General features: G+C 41.6%; 2 protein-coding genes across 6 annotated transcripts in view; both read right to left on the bottom strand.

Moving 5' to 3' along the window:
- Positions 1 to 24,107, bottom strand: part of RBBP5 (RB binding protein 5, histone lysine methyltransferase complex subunit) — a 118,398-nt gene extending 94,291 nt beyond the window's left edge. Inside the window, exons 1-14 of one of the 5 annotated variants that reach the window (XM_075910510.1) lie at positions 23,884 to 24,106; positions 22,790 to 22,815; positions 21,711 to 21,883; positions 20,325 to 20,465; positions 19,550 to 19,712; positions 18,359 to 18,468; positions 17,492 to 17,611; positions 16,988 to 17,141; positions 16,800 to 16,871; positions 15,350 to 15,467; positions 13,164 to 13,233; positions 12,235 to 12,464; positions 10,967 to 11,161; positions 3,259 to 6,380 (exon numbers count right to left, since the gene is read on the bottom strand). In XM_075910510.1, the coding sequence (XP_075766625.1) occupies positions 6,352 to 6,380; positions 10,967 to 11,161; positions 12,235 to 12,464; positions 13,164 to 13,233; positions 15,350 to 15,467; positions 16,800 to 16,871; positions 16,988 to 17,141; positions 17,492 to 17,611; positions 18,359 to 18,468; positions 19,550 to 19,712; positions 20,325 to 20,465; positions 21,711 to 21,883; positions 22,790 to 22,815; positions 23,884 to 23,902 (1,620 nt within the window). In that variant the 5' untranslated portion in view covers positions 23,903 to 24,106 and the 3' untranslated portion in view covers positions 3,259 to 6,351. Of the gene's footprint in view, positions 1 to 3,258; positions 6,381 to 10,966; positions 11,162 to 12,234; positions 12,465 to 13,163; positions 13,234 to 15,349; positions 15,468 to 16,799; positions 16,872 to 16,987; positions 17,142 to 17,491; positions 17,612 to 18,358; positions 18,469 to 19,549; positions 19,713 to 20,324; positions 20,466 to 21,710; positions 21,884 to 22,789; positions 22,816 to 23,883 lie in introns of those variants that run through there. The other 4 variants (XM_075910511.1, XM_075910514.1, XM_075910515.1 and 1 more) reach the window with 4 other exon arrangements.
- Positions 354 to 3,109, bottom strand: TMEM81 (transmembrane protein 81). The gene is made up of 2 exons (XM_025189664.2): positions 1,778 to 3,109; positions 354 to 1,466 (listed from the first exon to the last, which is right to left on the bottom strand). The coding sequence occupies exon 2, from the start codon at positions 1,321 to 1,323 to the stop codon at positions 499 to 501; it is 825 nt and encodes a 274-aa protein (XP_025045449.1). The 5' UTR covers positions 1,324 to 1,466; positions 1,778 to 3,109; the 3' UTR covers positions 354 to 498.
- Positions 24,108 to 24,687: the final 580 nt, after the last annotated feature.

Below are 24,687 nucleotides of genomic sequence, written 5' to 3'. Positions count from 1 at the left end.
ACAATGGAGCTCCAATCTGAGGCAGGCCCTATATTCACTACAGCAGTACGTAGGGAAGAAGAGTCAGGCAAACCAGTTACAAAAGCCAGTTGTGGCATATCCTGAACTAGTCAGAAGTTAGCAGGATAGGAACTGGTGAGCAAGGAGTAGTTTTCTCCATATCATCTGTACCCTCCTAAAGTTAAAGCCTCAGGTGGCTTGAACACCCAAAATTAATGAACTCTTTTGCAAATATGGGTTCTAATTAACTTGCCCAAGTCTGCATCAGGACTATCATTGAGACTCAGGAGTTCCTGGCTCCTAAGTCCTGTGAAAATTACCACAGACTTATGAAACTAAAAGCAAGCACATTATGAGAGCTCATTTGATGGCTTTAATAGTTAAAGCTCATTTGATCAGAAACACACCCCTACACCCCTTTGAAATACTGATGTTAAGTTAGCTTACTGCAACACTTACGCTAGCCCTTTGTAGGAAGAGACCCCATTAAAAAGCAGTTCACTTCTCTATGGCTCTGTTTTTCTTGCGAGCCTGCAGCAAAAAGTAGACAACTGTGCCCACCAACACGCCTCCTGCTACCCCACTTCCAATTCCTATCAGGAACACCAACAAAGCCCTTCTTTGCCAAGACTGGTGATGCCACTGTACTATGACACTCGTGCCATTCTGTTGGTTTCCTTCCTTTTCATTTGCTGCTAGCTTCTGCTCCCAAGTCAAGGATTTTTCAAAGTTCAGATCCACCAAGTTACTAGGTATCACTCTGAGGCCAAAGTAGATCCTCTTGACGAGTTTGAATGTCTTCATCAGCTGCACATCACACCGGTAAGTCCCTGCATCAGATTCTTTGGCGGGGGAGAGTTTGATGACAAAGCTTGGTGTCTTGAAAGCTTTGAAAAGTGTATCATCTGTGGTGATTATGCCTCTGGCAAGCCGCCACGTAAAAATAAAGGCCTGGCTACCAACGCCAATCATCTCAGAGGTCAGGCAGCTGAGCTCAAATGGTCTGCCAATGGGGACAGTGAAATGGAGCAACCCACAGATCCAGCTGGTCAGGCAGTCTGATTTGCGGAAGGTACAATGACTCCTTTCCCCATTTGGGGCAACCTGACATAGCTCCTCTACCTTGAAGCCCAGGCCACAGGTAACACTGCAGGATGTGGTGCTAACCAAGACCTTAGCTACTGCTGACTTCAGCTGCTCTGGGACAGTAATTGTTTCAAGGGAAGCTGCCCACAAAGGCAGATAGAAACCAAACGCTAATGTGCCGCAGATAAAGCTGTTTTCCAAGGTCTTCATCTCTGCCGACTCAGAGTTATAAGCCATGGGCAGTTAGTAGTCCAACAAGTACAAGACTTTTTTCATAAGTGTTCATCCTACGTATTACTGAAATTCCAGGAGCAGCATTTTCGCAGCCTAATTCCCCACATACATGAAATCCTCCAAGGACAAGGACTTGAACTGAAGTGCTGCTAAAGAAAACGCAACCTATTAATAGGTTAGCCCTTGTTCATCACATGGTTCCTATTTCTATAACAGAAGTTTAATACTTTGTTTTAAACTACTCATCTTCAACAACAGAAATCCCCCTTTGATACAAAATATTTTAATATAAACTCTAGCAAGCAGAAGGGAGAACTGAAAAATGATTTTAAAACAACTTCTGCAGCAAAGAGAAATTATTCCAGTTGAGTTTTTCCAGCCCCAAAGTATAAAATATGATCCATAATAAAATCTGGAAAGCCCAATACAATGCCAGCAATAGGAAAATAGTACTTACCATGTACAGAAGTAATATTGTCTTACATACATGTATCCTCAGACTTAAAGCATTCCCCAAATCTCCAATATCATGAAGATAAGCTTTTGACTTCATTGCCATCAGAACATCAAGAGTTTAAAGGCAAATTCATAACTATTTTAATAAAATCGTTTATATGCTGAGCTATTTTCCTTTCTAACAAGGCATGAGGCATTTTGTATATGCAGGAGAGGTGTCCTGGTTCTTGACTTCCTTCTAGGGCTCCATTAAGTCTCTAAAGTTTCCATAACACATGCTACTTTGAAACAATTATGATGTCATAAGCCAGGCTTCTACTAGGCAGGATGATGGCACAAAGAATGCCGCACAGAACCAGGCAACCATGTTCAATGGGTCATTTGATGAAGAACGCTCCAAAATGGCCAACTCCCATTAAAATTTTGAAGTTAATCAAGCCAGGCTGCCCCAAGCCAGGGTGAGGCAACAGCATCAACATTAGCACATAAGACTGGGAGTGAGAAACCCATGGTTAAAGCTGAAACCTTTGCTAGTGGTATTGATTTCAGATACCTCTTATATTAGCTGTGAATTGGAGATCCAGGTTCTATTCTGGGCTCAGATACTGACTCACTGATCATTGGAGAGTCACAACCTTCATGATTCGTACATTAGAAAAAAAATGGGCATTGCCACTTACGATATACAGAGGTGTGAGTAACAGAACAATGAGAATTTGGGATCACAGCTTTGGAACCAGAGTTGTGAAAGTCTTCAATGACAGATGCAATAATGTGCCAAGTTTTGTGCGTCATAAGAAGTAAATATGGCATTTATCTTTGATGGAGCAATACAGTGTTGTGACAATAGTCCAGTACACAAAAGTAGCCCCTGATCAGCAAGCTGAGTATTGGATATTACGAAGGATTTCCTAGGATCAGACTGCAGGAACATGGACATGCTACTTAAAAGTGAACAGTGCTAACAAACAACTGCCTCTCTTACTGATACCCCCTTGGATTATTCTGAAAGAGTTTTTAAAATCCAGTTTACTATTCTCTAGTTATGCTCTCTCCATGTCTACAATCTCTCAATATTTCTACTAAACTCAGCATAGCATCCGAGTACTGGAACATAAACTCAATGACGTCAATGTCACTGGCCCTTATGGTCAGTTTCACTTTCAGGAACTTTTGTTTTGTTTTGCACCAAAATGCAAGGGAGAATAGACTTAGCATCTGTTTGTACTGGATTTTGTTGGCTTAGTTAACAGAACGTGAAAACAATTTTATTAGACTAGGAATTTGTTTTTGTTAAATAAAGGTATTTTATTAAAGCAAATTCTTATGGCAAAATAAATAACCCGTAGATTGTAAGCTCTTTGAGGCAGAGACTGTTTTCTGATTGAATGGCACCTAGCACAATAGGCTCCTGATTCATGGCTAGGAATTCAGGCACTACCACGATACACAAATGGAATGAAAGGAGCACAGAGACTCATCTGCAAGTTTAAGAAATAAAACATACCTCTTTATTTACAAACATAGAAGCTAACATCACTGCTCTATATCAGTGATGGCTACCAACTGGCCATTATCGGATCATTTTGTACAAAACTACAGAGATATCAAAATAATGAATTAAGACAACAGAGGGGAAAAAAACCCAAGGATATACACTGTACATTTGAAGAAGCATTCAACACAACTGACAGCTGGAGTCCATGACAATCATGCTTTAAGACAATCTTCAGAGCCGTTGCCTGGGCAGTACTAGGGCTTGTGATGGATTCGGATACACTATAAGAGTTGCATGAAAGACTTGAAATGAGCTGTCTGAGAGTTCAAAGGGCAAGGAAAGCATAGTAGAGTATATGTGAGAGTGGAATAACAAATAGCTCCATTAAATGAAGCAAGCCACTGGACTGTAAGTTAGGAACAAAACCACTGGCTTTCTCATGAATGTCTCTGATTTACAGTGTTCCTTCATCTCCCACTGTTTGTTTTCTATGCTGCTGCTGGCTGCTTTGCTTATTTTAGAGAATACATAGGTACCTGACTGCAGGGTAGCCATTAGCCATGGTGGGTCCCTGGGCAAGATGAAGGGAGGCTGGCTCCAGGCTCCTGGAAGGGGCAGGGCTCAGGGCAGCTGGCCCTCAGTGCACCCCAGAACGCCGCATGCACACAATCTGCTTGGAGCATGCCACACAGTGCTCCCACCTCTCCTGCTTGCCTTAAGAGCAGCCTGGAACACAGAGGCGGTGCACAGAAGCAGGGATTTTAAGGGCTTAGGTTGCTACCACAGCAGCGGTTGGAGCCCTGTGGGTCCCTTTGCATCACCGGGTCCTGGGGCAATTGCCCTCTTTGCCCAGGCTTGTCTCACCTCCTGGGTTTCTGGGACAAGTGGATTCTGTATTATGAAGGACGTTTTGAAGTTAAAAACAAAGCAAAAAAATGAGAACAGGCTGGATGCACTAAGGCAAGGAAATAAATGAAAGTAGCTGAAGAACAAGTGTAACCCACCCTGAGCAATGAGGAGAACAGAGACTGAAAGCTCTGTTTTAATTTGCCGCATAAAAAGCCGAATAACTTGCTGGCATCACCTGGAAAGTAGGCAGGGATGGAGAAAGAATCGCTGTGATGTTCCATCTGGTCAGTCTCAAGCAAAACAGACGCTCTTCTGCTCAGGGTTGAATAAGGATCACCTTAAATTCAGATGTATTGTCAGGATTATGTGGGCTACACACAAAGAAGTTATTGGGGGAGATGGTACTGTTGAACTTCAGTTTTTCCATGCCTTCTGTGTGTGTCTGTCACCTGTGGTTTGTCATCTAGAACTGAAGTGGAAAGAAGGAGCAGCCACACAACTTACAGATTGAAACTGAGATGGGAGCATTTCATTCTAGGTGATATCATAAAAGAGGACATTGCATAATACCACCACAGGTTTTAAAAGCATTAAGCAAGTAAGCACTTACAAAAAATATTACACCAACACTGTACAAAGTAAAGTAACAACTGATCTTCCAGACTCCATGAGGAAGCAGTCCAACACTACATTTTTGCTACTCAAGCTAAGATAGTGATTTTATTATGTGGGGTCCCTTCTTACACACTCCGGAGCAACTCCTGAAAGACACTAGGAGCGTCAACTCTACTGAGTTCAATGGTTGAGGGTAGAGTCAGCACCCTGAAGAACCAGCAGTATAATTTGCAAGACATCCTGCCTAATTTCCTGTGAACTAATTTGCAAAAAGTTCCCCCCGATCAACCATGTTGCACACTCCAAAGTGTGGCTTGAGGCTGATCTCAATTTTGTGTATATATTAATCAATGTCATTTAATCATCAGAATGGACCAATCTGACTGACTTTAGAGATGCTCCCAACCAGTTCTCCTTGCACAGAAGTACAGTGGCAGTATGATACAAGTCACTGGGGAACAAGGTAATTTAAAGCATACATGGGAAGAAGAGAAAGTTTGAGATTTTTAAAAACATAAAACCTCTTTCTCCTCCCTTTATTCCACCAGGGGAAAAAATCTGACCACTTAAAACAATATATAAGGCTCCTTTTCTCTTAAACCTGCGTCACAGTTTCATGATTGGCTCTTCTTGGCTCTTGTTCAAGGTCTTTGATATTTAACTGAAAAAAAAAAGCTTGAGTATTTATGCTACAGTTTCTTTTGAGATAAATATTGGGGTTCATTCTTCTTGAACTGCAACGACAGGTCAGCAAAAGAAGGATCCAACAGTGTCACTTGATATGACGATATAAAAAGAACTAATACTGAAAGCAAAAACAACCAAGTAGCAAAATGCAATCTTTTAGACCTTAGCCTAAAGGCAACAAAGTCACATTCTTGGCTCTTATCTAGACATGCTTCCGTCTTCTCCCTCCCCAACTCTACCAACAAAAATGTTGTGAAGCTGGCATCTTTCATCTCCATAAACCACTACATAAAGTGCCCATTCTTTGCAGACTTTAGAGACTATCTATCCCCGCTCCTAATTTGAAATCCTCTCCTGCTGGCATGACATCAGACCTTGCACATGAGCGAGCAGTGGTGGTACAAAAGGGCTGTATGTATAAAGATATTAACAGACTTTTTTTAACTTACTGTAAAGTACTGTAGAGATGGCACAAAAGAAAGAATAAAACGCACAACAATTCACTGAAATGAGTGGATGAAATGGAAGTTTTCAGGAATACACAGAGGATAACATGGTCCTGGGATTAAAAATCTTGGCATGCTTCAGAACTAAACAGAAAATGATTTCTTAGCTAAAGGAAAGCTGGTACTTTGCTTCAGCAAATGCTATAAGGAGACACTCCATTCAGTTTCTTTGCAAATCTCCCATCCTGAGAGTCAATATCTTACACTGTTTGGGGAAAAGGGGTTTGAGGGGAAGGAACGAAGGCCATTTTCTCTTCCATAATTCACTTCTTCTAAAAGTCACTCCCTGCATCCATGAGCAATCAGGTTGCTGCTGTATTAAGTTCAAGTCAGTTCATTATCTAGCCAAGTACTTTGTCCATATTCCACAGGATGGTGCCAACATAGGAAAGAACAGAGGAAGAGAAAGCAGACATGTCCTCATAACAGTTCTGAGATTGCACCACCTGCTGAAGAGATCAAAGAAAGGTGAAAAATATTTAATCGCCAGGGAACCCCAAACCAGCTCTAGAAACTGGAGGCCACCCAATACGCTAACATTGCCAGAAAAACAAACTAAAACAGATACTGCAACTATAGCATGCTACTTTTTAGAAGCATGACAGAGTGCAGTTTGGCAATTATACCGCCACTTAAGATGCCTGCGCACAGAACCCTAAGCACAGAGAAATACCACATGTGGACTCTGTTCTCATTCTGCAGTAGCTTGAGCAAACTTACCTGGTTTGAGTTTCAGACTTAAATTCATCCCGACACTCAGATCACAACATAACTGACCTCAACCTAAGTTCCATTTGGTTTTGGATTTCAAGTTTTTTGCACAGTTTCAGTCTTAAATTATAACACGGCTCAGGCAATTAGCTTGTTTATACTGTAACTCATTTTTACAGGATCAATTGAAGAGAAATACATTGAATGTCAGACTGGGCAACATAATGGCAGAGACTGATCTGGGCTCAGCATCCCAGATATCTGGCTTGCGGAGATTGAATTCATCATGGCGGTGCAGCAAACAGCTTCCAGAGGAAGTGTGCCTATTGCACTGCTGTTCTAGCAATGGACCCACTAATTCACAGAGCAGCACTGCAAGGAATGAGTGGCTTTAAGCAGGAGGCATGGTATAAATTAGGCTTTGCTAGCAAAATGTCTGTGTGGTGGGTCATACTATAAGCGGACAAGACTCCTAAAGCAAGGAGAAAGCCATTTGTGTTTGAAGGGGACTATCCACAAGCAGCGAATCCTGATGCCTTCAAGAAAAAAAAATTGATTGCCTGGCAGGGCAAGCATGAATACAGGGTGGACAAGGGAAAAGAGAGACAGCAGGCCTGAACATTTCTATCTATGAGCTAACTGGGCTTGAGGAGTTGAAAGAGTGCATGCTCCTCCAGGCCGGGCATTTCTGGCTACTCCATCAACTTATTTCAACCAGTGTATTCTCCTCATATTGACCTCAATCCTGCACTGAGATCCACTAACGTGATCTATGAGGAGTCCCATTAAGTCCAATATGATGTGCACTAATGCCAGGTTTCTCAATCTTTTTGATATCAGGCACTAGCTGAGTCAATGAGATCTCAGGGACATGCACCGGTCCATGGACTGGTTGTTGAGAAACACTGCTCTAATTGGTTCTCAACAGAAGATAAGTATGGTATAAAAATAATACTAATTAGCTGCTTAATGCCCAAGCAAGCTCAAGCACATCTGAATTAGCACCAATGAAAAAATACAAACTTTATTGATAGCACAATAAAAAGAAAAGACTCCATTGCCCATTAGCACCCACTAAGATTGTTAACGCCAGTGGGGGATTGGCTAATAATTTGTTTTATAAATCCACCATTCCTTAGGAAAAAGAAGCCCTGGTTTCCAGGATCTCAGAAAAAGTGTGTGGCCTCCTAACCCTCGTTTCAGTAGGTGAAACAATAAAATGGCAACAATAAAAATACATAATATTATGAGTGCGCAATACAGGCGCACACATTCCCAACATCAGCAACAACGATGGGTGAAATTCTATAGCAAGGGATCTACAGGTATCAGACAATACTGTAATGATTCCATTTAGCTTTTATATCCTTGAGTTTACAATGATGTCCAAAATCAAGGGAAAGGGAACTCATTTTAACTTTTGCTGCATTCAGATCATATACTAGGAAATTTCTTTGAAAGGGCATTATAGAGGAGATGGAAGTACAGCAGTACTGATGGCAAGCTGCAAAGAAAATGCAGGCTGTAATCCACCTACAAAAAAAATGTCTCAGGCAAGTCAAACAAACATTTATAAAGCTACCCCTCTAGGACTGTACACATACAGTATCCGAAAAACACAAGAAAAGTCTCGCTAATGATGGTAATGCCATTTGCCTAAGAACAGGTAGAATATATAGTCACATAAATGCAAAGGTTACACATCTTGTATATTGTTTAAAAGCACTGAACTGGAGTGTTTTTTCCCCTTTTCTTTCCTTTTCAATGTTGAACACTGTATGATGCTTTCTCTCCATTTATAGCTGTTTGAATACAGTGCTTAATTAGCCATGTATAGTCCTGTATTCTGCACACACTCATTCATGTACCTGTTTGGTTTTAAAAACTGGTTCCATCCCTCTAGCACGACATGATGGTGCAGGCAGGAGCAGGATATGCAAAGAAAGCCTGCCAGAGTAGTTCAGAATCCTCAGAAATCAGATACTGTTTAGCACTATAGTTTTGCTCTAAACTAAAGTGTATGGTGTCTAGTTACTTGGGCAATCTAGGATAATTTTAGATACACCTAAGTGCCAAAACAAGGACGACATTTAAAGCCATTCGAATTACATTCACTATTAAGAATAATTTTTGCATGGCATCAGATTTGGTTTTGGCTAACAGCTTCGGTTCCATTTCAAGCATTTTGGAGGGTACAGAACATCAAAAGATTAAATGGCAACAATAAAAACCAGTCAAGCTGCACATCCAATAGACAATTTTTGCCCTGGAAGGTAGACAAATTTCTGATATCATATCCCCTTGTATGCAAAGAACAAGCACTAATTGATACCAATACAAGCAACATAACAGGAGCAGAGCAGGAAGGACAATGAGCAAGGTGGGTAACATAGGCCCAGCAGTGTGGGGAGCAAGGAAAAAAATCAAATCTGGACAGCCTAAAATCCATAGCAGGAGCTGCTGTACTCAAGGACATGCAAAATTTTGTGTATGAATCACATCATGTCTTTGGATCTCCATGCATCACTTACTTTCACACACCTAGAAAATGGCACTTAACACAGCGAACGCCAATTCATATTTTGCTTTTCTGTACCTGACTGAGCGTTTCCAAATATGCAGGTAGAGGAACATGATCCCAATCTTTTACTGCAGCATGTGTGAAATGCTGACCCTTTGCTTTCTGTCCATTTTAGCTAAAAAGGACATTGTTAAGTAGCTAAACTCCCATAATTAGTGGATGGGTTTCCTAAAGTTAACGCACAAGAATCAGCAAGTGAACAGAAAAATGCAAAGTCCGCAAATCCTGTTCTTATTTACAGCAATAAAATTCCCACTGAATTCAATGGAATTCCAACACAGGTGTAAGGGGAGAATTAATTTCCTCTTGACAGTGTCCTTTTTAAAGTATCCTTTAAGAAATAGAGGATTAGGAAGATCTCATCTTCCCCTGCCAGATCAGAGCATTGTGCATCTGCTAAAAGGAGTATCACTACGTTTCTTTAGAGGAAATGAAGCTTTTGCCTAATGGAAAGTTACAGGTATATATTTTGGCATGAACTCAGACACAGTACTCTGTTACAGTTAGGAAAACATGAGCTTTGGTAGCTGCTCATTCAGGAGAAGCCCAGAGGTGGAGAAAATAAAAGAGTTCATAAGCAAAGTTACAGAAAAATACTTTTATCCTCAACAATAAAACAAACTACTGTACTACTTTGTGAAAATCCACTGAATATTTATGAATTCCTTCATGATCAATGGTTAGTTTCTTGCATAGGGAGGGTGTGGATGTGTGTATATTAATTGTCAAAGCTTGTATGGTGAAGAGTGTTATATGAAAGCTATTTAATTAAGAACTATAAAAAAAATGACTGGTGTGGGCAAATAAAGGAGAATTGTTTACTCCTTCCCATAAGAACTAGGGGTTACCAAATGAAATTTAATAGGTAGTAGGCTTAAAAACAAACAAAAGGAGGTATTTCACACAAAGCAGTTAATCTGCAGAACTCCTTGCCAGAGGATGTTGCAAAGACCAAAGTTCTTAAAAGAACTAGATAAATTAACAGAAGATAGCCATTGATAGACCTATTAGCCAGAATGGGAATGGCCACTGTTGGAAGACAGGATACTAGACATATGGACCTTTGGACTGACCCAGTGTAATCGTAACTTTTTAAGTACCAGAAATAATCCATAAAATGTACAATATACCAAAATAAGGAAGAGAAATATCAAGTCAGCAAGAAACTTCTCAAACGCAGCAATAATCTTTGCACTGCTAAGTACCTGCAACCAGGTCAAAGTAGCCACTGCTAGCAGCAATGCTCTTGTGAAGCAATTAGGCTTATGCAAATGTAAGGTTCTTTGACATATCAACCACTACTGATGACGGCATGGAGCAATACCTTACACCTCAAAATCCTCCACACCATTTACATTCTGCCCTGACACCAATGTCAAAACACAATTTCCCTGGTTGGCAAACCAAAGCCTATTGTGAATTTAAGAGCCATCACGTACCATGGCAAAGAATTAAACCATCACTAATATTTTCACTATTGACAAAAGACTGAGGTAATATTATATTAGACAATCCTGTGTGTTTTTAGTTGCAATATACGTAACCAGGTGTGTGTTTTCATTTGGTACACTGTTTTTGTTCTGTGATCAATATAAAGGAAAATTTTGCCTATCCTTGACAGCAGCTAAACAATTAGTGAGCAAATGCCATTTGGGAAGATAAAGTGGTAAGACTGTATCAAGTCAGGGTCTGTACAAAGCAAGGCCACCAAGCAAGCCAACGACGCTCACGCTGGGTCCTTACCTGTCAAAGGCTGTCCCAGCTCCGCCTGCACTTTACCCTTCGCTGCTCCTTCCAGAGGTAAACCACCTCTGTCCCCTTTGTAGAGTTTCGGTTTAAATGGAGAATCTTTCTCTTTACCTTTTGATCCTTTAGGCCTGCCTGCTTGCTTCTTCTTGGATTTACCATCTCCCTTCACACCCAGCAGCGGATGAACTTCTGCAGAGAGACAGGTGCACTTGAAATAGTCACACATGCATTATAGCCATTGGAGTGGCAAAGTGAAGTCACCTGATCCACCACTCCCCTTATATTTCCGTCATCACAAAATGGGTTTTTTCCATCACAGAAGGAAAAAACGTTTTGAAAACCTGTACAAGAGATTGTTTTATTTTTAGAAATGACTAGCACTGATCAAACATCCAAAACACTGTGAGTGCATGAAATCAGCAGGGTGAGGGCAAATAGGGACTACAGTTATGGCAATAATTACTTCTAGGAATCAGTCTCAGACTGCTAAATCAATGCAGCTGAAGAGAACACCTTCCCACAGGATACAAGTCAGCTTTTTATCAGGGAGACACATTCAATTTTAGCAGAATGGCATAAACACAGAACAAAATGTATTTTGCTATTTCTAATCATACTTATGATCTCAATATACCCATTTAATATACTATTTCTAATATACTCAATATACCAATTGAATATACTATTTCTAATATACTTATGAACTCAATATACTGCATTTCTGTTGCTGTAGACTGAGGCTCTAATGCTATTCTAAAGTGAGGGCTAGCAGAGATAAAGGTGACTTATTCAATGGCAAAACTTTTCCAGTTTAACCTTCTGTGGCTAAATGAGCAGATTCATGAATGATGTACAAAGAGCAGTAAAAATCAGTTTCAGAGTGACTTCACTCATTTCTAAAGGAATGCAAGTTACCACAGAGCTTTTATCAGAGGGATAGCCACATTAGTCTCTATCCACGAAAACCTACTTCAGTTGCATCTGACGAAATGGGATTTTGCCCAAAAGAGCTTATGCCCAAATAAATCTGTTAGTTCTTTAAGGTGCCACAGGACTCTGTTATTTTAACAGAACTTCGTATAGGGCGATGGCCAAAGACAACAACTATCAAAAGCAACATCAAGGTTTTGTCTATTAGCAGGATTAGAAAGTGATTTTGTAATGCCTGGTCTTGAAACTGGTGGCAGCTGGAAATGCAGCAAAGATGAAACATCCACCATCAGAGCAGAATGGACACTAAAAAGATGGCAGCTTTCACTCACCGTCATTAGGCACTCCTTGCAGTTCAATGTTGGTCATTTTGGGTTTCTTCTTTGGCGGCTGAGGTCCATCGGATGATGACTGCCTCTTTTTCTCAGAGCCTATTCCCTCATCAGTTAAGGAGGTCTGCACAGCATCAGGTGGAGGTCCATAAGGGTTTTCTTCTGGGTCTTCCACTTCAGGAGCAATAGGTAAATACAACAATGCCTTGGAGTCTTCCAGTTCTTCATCGCTGTGAAGGAGAAAATATTTTAATGTTAAGCCATGTACATTTAATACATTTTTCTCTAAGTCCCAAATGTAAGATTGTTGCTGCAGGAAGAAGTCACACCCCAACTCTACAGAATTATCAGGCAATAAAAATATGCACTGCGAACAACAAAGACGACTGAGAAGGGAAGGTGAAGCACTGTGGAGGCAAGGAATCTAACTCCAAGAAGCACAGAGTGCCTCATGACACACAAAATTGTGGTAATGGATTTTCATAGTACTCCCTGGACCACCATTACGTTGGCTACGATGTGAGATTCGAAGCTTAGGCAAATTAAGAAGGTAAAAACAGATATATCTTTACAAGTTTGTCAGGTCTTTGGGGGAAAACAACAGGGGAGAGCAATATGATAGGACTATACCCTTATTGTTTCTCAAGGACAACTAAAGATGGTGTGAAATGTTAAGGTTTTACACCTTGTTAGGGTAGCACGTAAGACTGCAGAATACAGTAGTCTTGTACACTCTGCGTTTGGTCTCAGTAAGTTATTCTCTAGACACATAACTCCTCTCAGCCCTGTTAGGAAAGCATGCAAAACCCCAACACATGAAAATAACAACATAGCCACTTGCTACATATAGAATAAGTGCAATTTACATATTACACAGAGAATCTTCAGCACATATTTGGGATTTCCAGATTTTTTTTTTTTAAAGTTACCTGCTACAGAAAGCAGCAATGGGATCTACACTGGTTACATCCACCTCCTCATCTTCTGCAGCATCAGCACCTGAAAAACAAAGAAATACAGCGAAGTAGTCAGGGAGGGAAAACACAGCTCTCTCCTATGTACAAAGAGCAGTAAAATGTCTGATGCCGGAATGTCTAGTATGCAAGATCTACGATAATGAAGTTAAGTCAAAAGGCCAAAGACATTTCTCTTGAATACAGCAGAATCAGATTTTTCACCGCTTGCCCAAGTATCCGGGTAATCCAGCAGCAATGTCTTAAAAATCCCACCTCTACCTTGTTAATCTGATTGAAGTCATGTAAGCAAACATATTCAGGTATCTAGCACATTTTCTGTAATAGCTGCAAAGAGTTAAGCCTTATCTATACCAGCAGCCAAAACATTTTTTCCTGAGGGACAGAATGGGGCGGGCCCATTGTAAATGGCAGAGCATTTTCCTAGTGTAGGTGGATCTTAAATTATGGAGGTAATATGTTAAAAGTACATTTTGTTCTATTTAGTCATAAACCACATCTTAAACTGAGTATTTAAAAAAAACAACACATTTATATCAGTAAATATTTCAGGTTTTTACTATTTCCTATGTCATGTTTTAAAATGGACTTAAAATTGGTTTAGGTTTTTTTATATATGTATAAAAATAAAACAACTCCCACCACTAAATACCTTTTGCTGCCATTTAAATTGGGACAAATTGGAGAATATCCAGAGAACGCACACTGTAATAGTTTTCAACTACAGATAACGCAACTGCGGGAGTGGGGAGAAAAATTGTTATCTTTAAACTTCAGAGGAGAGGAAAGAGCAATGGGCTTAAACTGCAGCAAGGGCGGTTTAGGAAAAATTTCCCATGAGGGTAGTTAAGCATTGGTATAAATTGACTAGGGAGGTTGTGGAATTGTTGTCACTGAAGATTTTTATGAGCAGATTAGACAAAACACCTGTCAGGGATGGTCTGGATAATACTTAGTCCTGCCTTGAGTGCAGGGCATTGGATTAGAAAAAGGGTTTTCAAACTCTGGGTTGCAGCTTGTAAGGGCAAACCATTAGCTGTCTGCAAGACACTTTGTTTGACACCTGCACTTCCACAGGTACAGGCAATCTCACCTCCCGTTAGCTGTGGATCTCTGTTACCAGCCAATGGGAGCTGCGGGACGTGATGTCCTAGTCTCTGTCGCTTCCCACAGCTCCCATTGGCTAGGAACAGCAATCCATAGCCAATGGGAGGTGTGATCGACCATACCTGCAGAGCCACAGGTAAACAAAGTGTCTTGCAGCCAGCTAATGGCTTGCCTTTACAAGCCGTGACTCAGAGTTTGAAAATCCCTGTACAGCCAGTCCCTGAGTTGCGAACGGTCAAGTTACAACTGTTCGCATTTACGACCAAAGCTCCCATGGAGCAGTCGTAAAAGCGGTCCCCGAGTTACGAATGCAACCCGCGCTTATGAACAGCACAGTCGCTATGTAACTCAATGGGGTCCAATTTACGAACAGATTGAGTTACGGCCAAATGTTTGGTTCGTAACTCGGGGAGAGGCTGTATTAGAAGATTTCTCCAGGCCCCTTCATGTCCACAATTCTATGAATCTGATTTATGCTTGAAAGGCCCAGACATGAAGTAACATTAGACACTGCATGTGCTACAAAACATACACAAAATGTGTTTGGCAATAGCAGAATTTTATAAACAATTTGGAAGCTCCTAACCTTTTGTTGATTTAAAAATCATCTTTCACTCGAATGTTTATTCTGGCACCACCAAGTGGCAAATGTTGTTACTGCTAGAAATTGAACATTTCCTCTCCCACTAACAACAGTGATTCCCTCCAAGAGGCTTACTGCATGTTTGCTTACTGCTTTTATTTTGTTTGTGCATAGGTATTTCACTTTGTATGGCCTCTTAATGATAGGTGCTAAGCTTATTTTTTACATGAAATGGTAGATATCAAACAAAAACCTTCGAAGCAAAAGCACAAGTGGAGGGTGTTGCTTTGCCTATGACAAATAATCCTAGCTTGTTTTATCCTTCATCATTGCTTTTAGTCACATATCTTTAATTTCTATTTTACCGTGTGTCCAGACATAGGAATTATTTAACAAACAATATCACGTATAGCCATGTCTCTGTTACACATATACTTGCAGTATGTGTTACCTGTCTGCTCTGGCTCACTCTTATCTTCATCCTCAATGTCAAACTCTGATTCCCTCTCTTCATACTCTACATTTTCATCCAACTCTTTAAAGTCAGGCGCAAAGGCACTCCAGTTTTCCTAAACCACAAATTCAAAGAGAACTTTACCTGGTGCAAACAAGCAGCAGCTGCAGTGAGACATTTGTGTAATTATGCCCTAGCCCTGCACCAAAACCATGTGCACTGTCACAAGACTGGCCCCTCTTTGAGCTTCACAGTCACATGGCAGACTAAACACTGGGAAAGTGAGTTTCTGTGGTCATCTGGTCATTTTCATTTCTTTCAGCCCTTGAAATCAGATACTGTCATTGCACATTAATAAGGACTCCCATAACTAGGAGGATGCATGCTAGGTTTCATCATTTTTGTTCGGGATTACGTTCAGGTCAGTTATATGAGAATAATAAATTGAGAAAGACTTTGTTCCTGTAACGTGAGAATTCAGGCTCTTCTATAAGGCTCAGACTCAGCAAGGTGCTTATGCTTAGGGATGTAAGAGTTCAACCGGTTAGCAGATAAGCTAATGCTTATTGGTTGCCATTAACAGTTAAACTCTGCAAGGGGCAGCCCCAGGAGCAGCTAACTGTCTAACCAAGAGAATTTTTATAGGCTACATGATAAATATTTTTATTCTTTTTTTTACATCCCTATTTATGCTCAGGCTTATCTTCAAGCAAATGAGAAGTCCCTTAATGTACGCTGCTGTGCTTAAAGTGAGCAAAATCCAAATACACAGGGTTGGAACTTAACTTCATTTACAAGTTGGATTCCTATCAGAGAGTAATGAATAAATACATGGCTGGCTCCCACACTACCTTCCACATCCTAATGACTTAACCAGTGGTCCCCAACGCGGTGCCCGCCGGAGCATTTATGTGCGCCCGCCTAGTGACCAGGCATCCAGCAGCCCCAAAGATTTGGGACCACTGACTTAACCAACCAACCTAACAATGGGGACTTACAGAGGTGCAAATTGTTCTTATCAGCCTCTTGTAACTTGAATAATCTAATTCACTACTTTTTTTCTCTTTTTTTTCCTTTTCCCCCCTTCTTCCCTCTCATCCCCGCCTTCTCTTATTTATTCCTGGATCTGGACTTTTAATACTCCAGTCATCTAAAGAAGTGGGTTGTACCCACAAAAGCTCACGATGCCATCTACATGTTTCGTTAGTCTTTAAGGTGCTGCTAGACTATTTGTTGTTTTTTAAGTTTTTCCAGTTACAAACTAACGTGGCTACCTCTCTGAAGGTCCAAAATCCTTCAGTATGCCCTTAAATCAAGAGCAAATTCAGTAACTTTTTGGAAAGAAAATTCTGTGGAGAATCGCCTGCCAGAACACTGAAACACAACCTGCCCAGAGAGAATTAAGTGGCTACTGTCCCCTATGGAAATGTATCCATAAAATACCTACCACTTGATTCTGAGCCCATATTGATACAACACCACTGGAAATAGAAGCGATGATAGGTCGGACAGGATGCCACTAGAATTATTTGGATGAATAAAAGAGGAGAAAGAAAAAGTTTATTTTTAAGGGAATTAAGAAAGCTTGTTTGTTAGAATTACAACTGACAACAAAATTATGGGGGAGACACTCACTGCTACATCTAGCAACAGCTCCCCTCTGGTTCCATGGAGGATTTTCACTAAGTTTCCAATGCTCTTTTCCCAGATATACAGGGCATGTTGCCGTGCTGATCCTGCCACGATGTACTCCCCATCCCCAGAGAAACAGCATTTCTTCCACGGTGTCCTGAATGCAAGGGAATTAAAAACGTAAGAACAGTCACATTGGGTCAGATCAAAGATCCATCTATCCCAGTATTACATCTTTCAACAACGGCCAATGCCAGGTGCTTTAGAGAAACTTAACACAACGGTGAACAAGTGATCCATTCATTAGACAAAACAATGCATTTACATTACTGTACAACGTAGAGAAGGTAGGATTTTAGCACAAGCTTTATGAGAAACAATTATTAGGTTACATCAAAGGTGATCTGAATGAGATCTATTCTTTGTCTGAACATACTGAGCAGTGAAGGTTTCACCAAAACATGTAGCTTTCTCTCTCAAGCCACCATTCTCACTGCTTCTTCCTACCTGTTTACTAAATCCTGCAGCTTCTGCATTGGTTCAGGCTCTCCATCTCGCCCACAGGTTAGTATTTCCCGGCCATCATACACCCTGATTATTCGGTCAGCCGTGTTTATTAAAAAGCAGCTGTGGGAGGGAGAACACAGAAGAGAGCTGTTTACATTAAAGCAAGGATTTCAAGAATAATTTAAAAATCCTATACTAATGGGTAAAATACCCTGTTTTAAATGTTTAACAATAATGGTCTGCACGTAGAAGATGCTGAGCACACACAAATCCCCCCGGATGTTAATGACAGTTGAGTTAACAGGTTTGAACCCCATATAAACAAAACATTTGCTATAACATGTACCTATGAAGAAAACATATGCCAGAGATGTATTCATCTCATTTCCTTCTCGTTCCCACTTTTTATTCAAAAAATAAAGTTATCCTTTAAAAACTAGCCAGAACTGTGAAATCAACACATTCTTCTGTCACATTTCCAGCTCTTGACATTTCTGCAACAGAGAGTGTATAGCTGTTAAGCTTGAACTTGAATTTTATAGCTGACACATCCCCCACAGCAACTAATTTTGGAGCCACAGCAACAGGTAGTCATGCTCTTTTACTCAGAATATTTTATCCAAAAATGAGCTCAAAACCTAAAGCAGAATGGAACCCTTCTAATGTTATTCACTGCTGTACTTCAAGGGTTGATTCTTGCAGTAGAGTTCAACAAAACTCTAGAGGTGACAAGTAAGGAAAGGCTTTCAACATATTTATGTTTAACATCGGTGTCTATATGGATTAACATATGTTCAGTTAGTGTATTTATAATCCATTCATCCATATTAAAACTTTTCAATTCATCTCCAGTTCTCTCCTACTCACCTTCCTTTCCGGGCAAATTCTATTGATTTAATAGCTGTGGTGTTGCTGGTTCCAGTTGTTACTCTGAAGGAAGCAACCAGATCCTGCGTATCTGTTTTTAAGACCAAGATCTGAAGATTATAAAAAAAATAAATAAATAAAAAAACACAGAAAATAATCAGTATTTTCATGAACTCTCACAACGTGAGGCTGTGTAACCTAGGTATGATGCCGGAGACTAAGTTGGGATTTTTAGTTTTTAGTTTCTGTTCTGCAACTAAATCTTGTGGTTTTGAGCAACAAGGAATTTGTCCACCCTATGCCTTACACCGCCTCGTAGGAAAACAGGAAGAATGTGTACCTCACAGTGAGAGGTATAAATCAGCAGGTGCACCTTGGTGAGTACCTCTATCTCGGATAAGAATTATACAGCTATGGCACTTTTTATCATGTGATTTAAGTGCACTGGAAGAAGACAGACCCAAAGAAATCTTTTCAATAACAGTAGCAATTCAAGTATCAGCGGGTGGGCCATGTTAGTCTGTCTGTATCTGCAAAAACAATATGAAATCCTGTGGCACCTGATGAAGTGGGTCTTTACCCACAAAAGCTGATGCCCAAATAAATAAGTCTTTAAGGTGCCACAGAACTCCTGGATGTAGTAGCAATACAAATACTTAGTGCTTAAACAGCATTTTTATCTCTACAGATTTCAAAGATAAGGTTAATATGCTTTACCAAAGGTAATAGTCATCATATAATAGTAATGATTCAAGAAACTCTCAGAGGGAACATGTCTCACAGACCAAAACAAAGGACTTCATCCTAAAAAGGCCAGGCACTTGACCTCTCTAAATGGACACTTAAACCAGGACTCTGTGGCCTGGCAACATCTGTGATCCTGCTGTTCCAGGACCAGAAAGTTACACTAAAGGACCACCCAGTGGGGCCAGAGAACATGGAGTGCCCCAGAAGGGCTGCCTGGCAGGGCTAAGGAGCCCGATGGGGCCAGCAGGGTAGTAGGGCTGATGACAGGCTCTGGCCAGCAGCTGGGCCAGGTCTGAGGTGGGGGGGCGGTGGCAAAGGGGCCAGAAATGACCTCCCCTAGTCCAGAAAAATCCCTCATCTGGGATCAGTCATGATCCAAGGGTGCCAGACCAGAGGTCCAACCTGTAATTACACTCACTGAACATCAGCACTTTGTGGTCTTACCTTCCCCTTGGCATTGCCTGTATAGATATATTCCCCTCGCCTGTCAAAAGAGGCCACCACATTTAGATCAGAATCATCATCCACAGGTAGAACTACGTGTTTTGAATCAGAGAGCGTTAGCATCACTGGTGCAGATTTCATGGGACACACCAAAACCCTGTTTCTGCAAAGGAGAAAAGAAAGAAAGAGTTAGCAGTTTCTCTCTTTTTCCAAGTGTCTCCAATTTTCACATTTATTAGTATGAAAAAGTTGAAGGATTGTGAGAAAAGCAGGGCTGTAGTGTAGCTGAATAGGATACAAGTTCTTTTGTTTCCTTGGCTTCTCTCCTGCATTCATGAGCAACAGATATTAACTGACTTATTCTAGCCCACAACTGTGGAACAACATAGTCTTATTCCTCCCCTCCCCCAGCCCCACGTTGACGTGTACATCTCTTTAGGGATGTTTTCCCAAGCATATACATCAATTGTGCCAACTCAACAAAAAATGTGTAAATAAATTGTTAAGACACATCCTTTTGTTTATCCTTTTCCATTTCCCAAAACTATCTTTAAGCAGGCTAGAGTCTTAACAAAAACATTTTTATTCTTGTTCATATTGCTAAGGCTTTGAAGGGAGAGCATCTGGTGGACTAGACACAACATTCAGGTGTTTTTACAAAATCCTTTTACAAGACCTGATATACAGGGTTTTCATTATTATACAACTGCACAAGGAAAACATTCACTCAGCTCATAAAAGCCCCCTAAGGAGGGCTCTTTTCTATAGAACTTACTGGTCTCTGGGGTGGTACTGAACTTTCAGGATGGGTGAAGGGAACCGAAACCTCTGGTCACAGTCTCCAGACAGAACATCCCACTGTGATACGATGTTATCAGTTGAAGCGCTCACCAGTTTGTGACCATCTCGACTCCAGCTGCAAGAGAAGAGAAACAAATTACCCTTTAAGGAAGACAATACACTAAACTAATGCTCACAAAAAAGTAGTTTAAATTATCTATTAGAACTATGAATTGCTATTGTAAAAATGTCTTCTGGGCAGCTCAATGTAGCTTTCATCTTTGTGTTTCCACAGACTGACTATGCATATCGTTTCATCAAAACTCAGCTTAGAAAAGAGGAGACTAAGAGGGGATATGATAGAGGTCTATAAAATCATGACAAGTATCAAGAAAGTAAATAAGGAAAAGTTAGTTACTTGTTCCCATAACATAAGAACTAGGAGTCACTAAGTGAAATTAATAGGTAGTGGATTTAAAACAAAAGGAAGCATTTCTTCAAGTAGTACATGGTCAACTTGTGGAACTCCTTGCCAGAGGATGTTTTGAAGACCAGGACATTAACAGGGTTCAAAAAAGAACTAGATAAATTCATGGAGAATAGGTCCATTGATTCGTATTCACCAGTACGGATAGGAATGGTGACCCTAGCCTCTGTTTGTCAGAGGCTGGAAATGGGTGACACAGCGGGGATAACTTGATGATTACTTGTTCTGTTCACTCCCTCTGGCATTGGCCACAGTCAAAATAAAAGATACTGAGCTTTGGTCTGACTCAGTATGGACGTTCTTATGTTCTTACTTAGAGGATGAGCTCCTATGAAGTGCTGATAGACCTCAATTTATTCATTTTTATAGGTTACTTCAATGGATCTTGAAAATGGCCAGCACTTCACAGCAAGTTCAGAGTTGACCAAATTCCATTCACAGCAAAGCAGAAAGACAGACCAAGATACTGTGCTAGGACACAGATTATAATCCGGAATAGAGTGAAACTGGAATGAATTTGCTTTATACAAAAGTTACCAGTAAAAGAATTCTCTAAAATTCTCTGGTTTTAAGGGCCAATTACACTATTTGACAGAAAGACAGCTCTTTTAAATCACAGGAGTGCATTCTTGATGCTGTAGTCTTGACAACAAATTTGAAAGACCTGCAATTCACAGCTATTGAGAAAAGAGGTAAAATCAGACAAAGGAACCCAGCAAACATAGTGTGGCATCCAACATAAAAGGGGTTTCAATCTCTGAACTTGAAAGAGAATCTTAGGAATGAGGCACTGGAGTATTCTAATCCCTTAGGAGCCTCCCATAAACTCTGGTTTAGAACAGAAATTTCATAATACTTAAGACCACATTCAATCTCTATAAGGTAATTTCTTACCATAAAGAACAGACAGGGTGGATATGGGCACTTATGATTTTGGCTATGCCTCTCGTCAAGAAGTCCCAGATGACAATGCGGCCATCGTTACAGCCCACTGCAAGCAATGTGCCCCACCTATTGAAGGTGCACGTTAAAGCCATACTGATACAGTCCAGCGTCCCATCAGCTTCCTGGAAATAAACAGTGGCAGAGGAGACCATTAGAATTCAACTTCTGCTTTCAAGATTTGTGCCCACTTTATCTACTTTTAAGTCTTATGGGCAAAACTTATGAGCTACCACCTGAGATTTCAGTTGAAAACTAAGATCCAGATATTTGGATCGGCATAGTCAGACTTGAAGGAGCACTCAACCAGGTTTAAGCCAAACCACTAGGAGTGAAACTGCTTTTAAAAGTGCATTTTCTAAAGCTCACTAAGTACAAAAATATGTTCAGAATTTATTTTGAAGTGGGAAAGGAGCATATTTAAAATTCCCCTTCTCCAAGCCAAATGGCAAACAGTCAGCCCAGATGTAAGACAGACCAAGACTACTTTTTATTTTTAATACAAGTTTTATGCTAACAGTGTACTTTTCATGTGTTCCAAGGAGCCACAAATCTTAACCTGACAGATTTCAAAGTCAGATAACCTGATGCCAAATTTGAAGATAATATTTTCCCCTATAAATAACACATTCATAAATGAACAGTGTTTTGGGTTCTCGAAGATACCAAACAACTCAATGCAGAGATCTATATCCATACAGGCATCTCTTCCCTACTGCACTTGACTGCTTACAAGCAAGTCCTGCACATACAATGGCTTCATTAGCACAATTAATTTTGAGATGGATATAGTTGCAAGGCATGACAACTTAACTTTCTTAAAGCCTCAGTTAAACAGAGCCCTATAACAGATGCCGTGTGTGTGTGTGTGTGTGTGTGTGTGTGTGTGTGTGTGTGTGTGTGTGTGTGTGTGTGTGTTTAAGAACAACAATTAAATGATGCAGGAAAGATTTAAAGTGAATACAAATAAAGTCAAGCCAGTAATCCAACAAACGTTAAAGAAAAAGTGACCTTTGAGAAAAGAGATTTACCTCAGGATAGTTCTGTCCAAATGACTCTGCAACAAAACAAACAATGTTTGAATAAAATTCTATAAAAATCACATACTTAATACTGAACTATCCCACGCTGTTTCAATTCACACACAAGCCATCTGAAATTATTCTAATGGAATAGGTCCCACAAGCACGCTAAACTCCCAGTACAATCAATGAGAAATAAGATATTTTGCATGTAGCAGGATCATGCCTTGGCAAGCATAGATAACCGCGAACATATCAGTGTGGATCTTTATGTTTTACCCCAGATGCTTTACCCAACTATCAAGGTGTGTCGCTGTCAGTTTTCAAATAAGATTCCTCCCTGCTTCAGCTCCTCCCTGTGTCCCTCCAACAAGGTGTCATACATCTGCACAGACTCTGGCTGAGAGGAAGGAGCAGCTGTGTTGGTGAAACTGACTGAGCGCACATTGGCAACAAAACCAGCAAGGGGCTGACAGCTCCTCCACCCCTAGCAGTAGTCCAAGTAGTTCTGCATTGCAAAATTAGGATTCTCTGTTTTATTGAAGGCAACCCAGCCGCTCGGCCAGGTTTTCCAGTTTTTTGGTTAACCCCCTTTCAGAGCTGGTCCCACCCTGGCTAAGGGACAGGCAATCAGACAAGAGGGATGAAGAAACGACTCCAAAGCGCTCTTGCCCCCGAACAGCTGTCAAAACCCCCCTACAGGCAGCTTCCTGCCTCCCCCTCTCCTGCTCCCTGGCGCCCCGAGACCTTCCTACAGAAACCCGGTTCTCCTTTCGCAGAGCCCACGTAGGGGCTGTTCCTATTCCCTGGAATAATAAAACATGGGGGGGGGGGCGAGACGTGATTTCCGCCCGAAGGGCGACAGCCCCCAAATCCAGCGCGCCTGGCGGGGGGGGGGGGGGGGCGCCGCACTGAGCGACCAGCCCGCCCGTGTCCCCGCCAGGCCCCAGGATCGGGCCCCCCCCCCCCCGCGGGAAGGGACGTTCCTCTCCCCCCCCCCCGGGCCCTCGAGATGTTCCGCCCCCCCCCCCGCGGGCCCTCGGGACGCCGCAGACCCGCCCCCCCCCCCGCAGAAGGGGGGGGGGGCGCTCGCACCCACTCACCGAGCAGCTCCAGGTTCATCTTGGCCGCGGTCTCGCTCCGTCGCGGCCCCTCCTCTCCCACTCCAAGACCCCGGGGGCCTTGCGGTCTGGAACGGGGCTGCCCCAATCGCCGCCTGATCAACTGCCCCCCCGCCGCTGCCGCCTCCGCGCGGCTTCCCACCCCGAGCGCGGCTGCGGACGCGGGCCGGCAGTGGAGCCGGACGGGGAGGGAAGTGCCGCGCCCGCGCGAGCCGCGCCTCGGAAGTCAGGCAGCGGCGAGGGCACCTCTCTGTGGTGCGCCGGTTAAAAGGTTCCGAGCTGCAGCAAACGGTCGAGTGAGAAAGGTTCCGCGGGCACACGGGTAGCAAGGGAGGAAGAGAAGGAGACAGCACTGGCGCTCTGCTGTCTCAGCAGTGTTTCTCAAGCTTTTTAATAAACTACCCCCTCCTACCTACAGTTTCAGACACAATTTTTTCTGCCCTTGCACCACAGTTGTTTAAACAACTTAATCATATCGGGTAGGCAAAGAAAATTTTGGGCATAAAAAGTACAAAAATAGAGCACTTAACTGAATTTGTTAAGTTTTTCTCCAAATTTCAGTTGTGTTGATGTACTTCCCAAGCTTCTCAACTATCCCTAAGGGTACTCATACCACTGGTTGAGAAACTGGCCCAGAGAACATAGATGCCAGTTCTCCTGCAGCATCATGATACTGTACAGCACCCCCTGTGTAGCTCTCGCCACCGCACAGACTTTTGATTAAGCCATTCCTATTGTATGCCGCATGGTTGCCAGGGCTCATAACCCTGTTATGAAGAGCCCCTG

The sequence above is a fragment of the Pelodiscus sinensis genome, chromosome 27, assembly GCF_049634645.1.
Source record: "Pelodiscus sinensis isolate JC-2024 chromosome 27, ASM4963464v1, whole genome shotgun sequence".
NCBI lineage: Eukaryota > Metazoa > Chordata > Testudines > Trionychidae > Pelodiscus > Pelodiscus sinensis.
The sequence above is the reverse complement of the archived record's forward strand: the minus strand, read 5'-3'. Positions and strand labels throughout refer to the sequence as shown.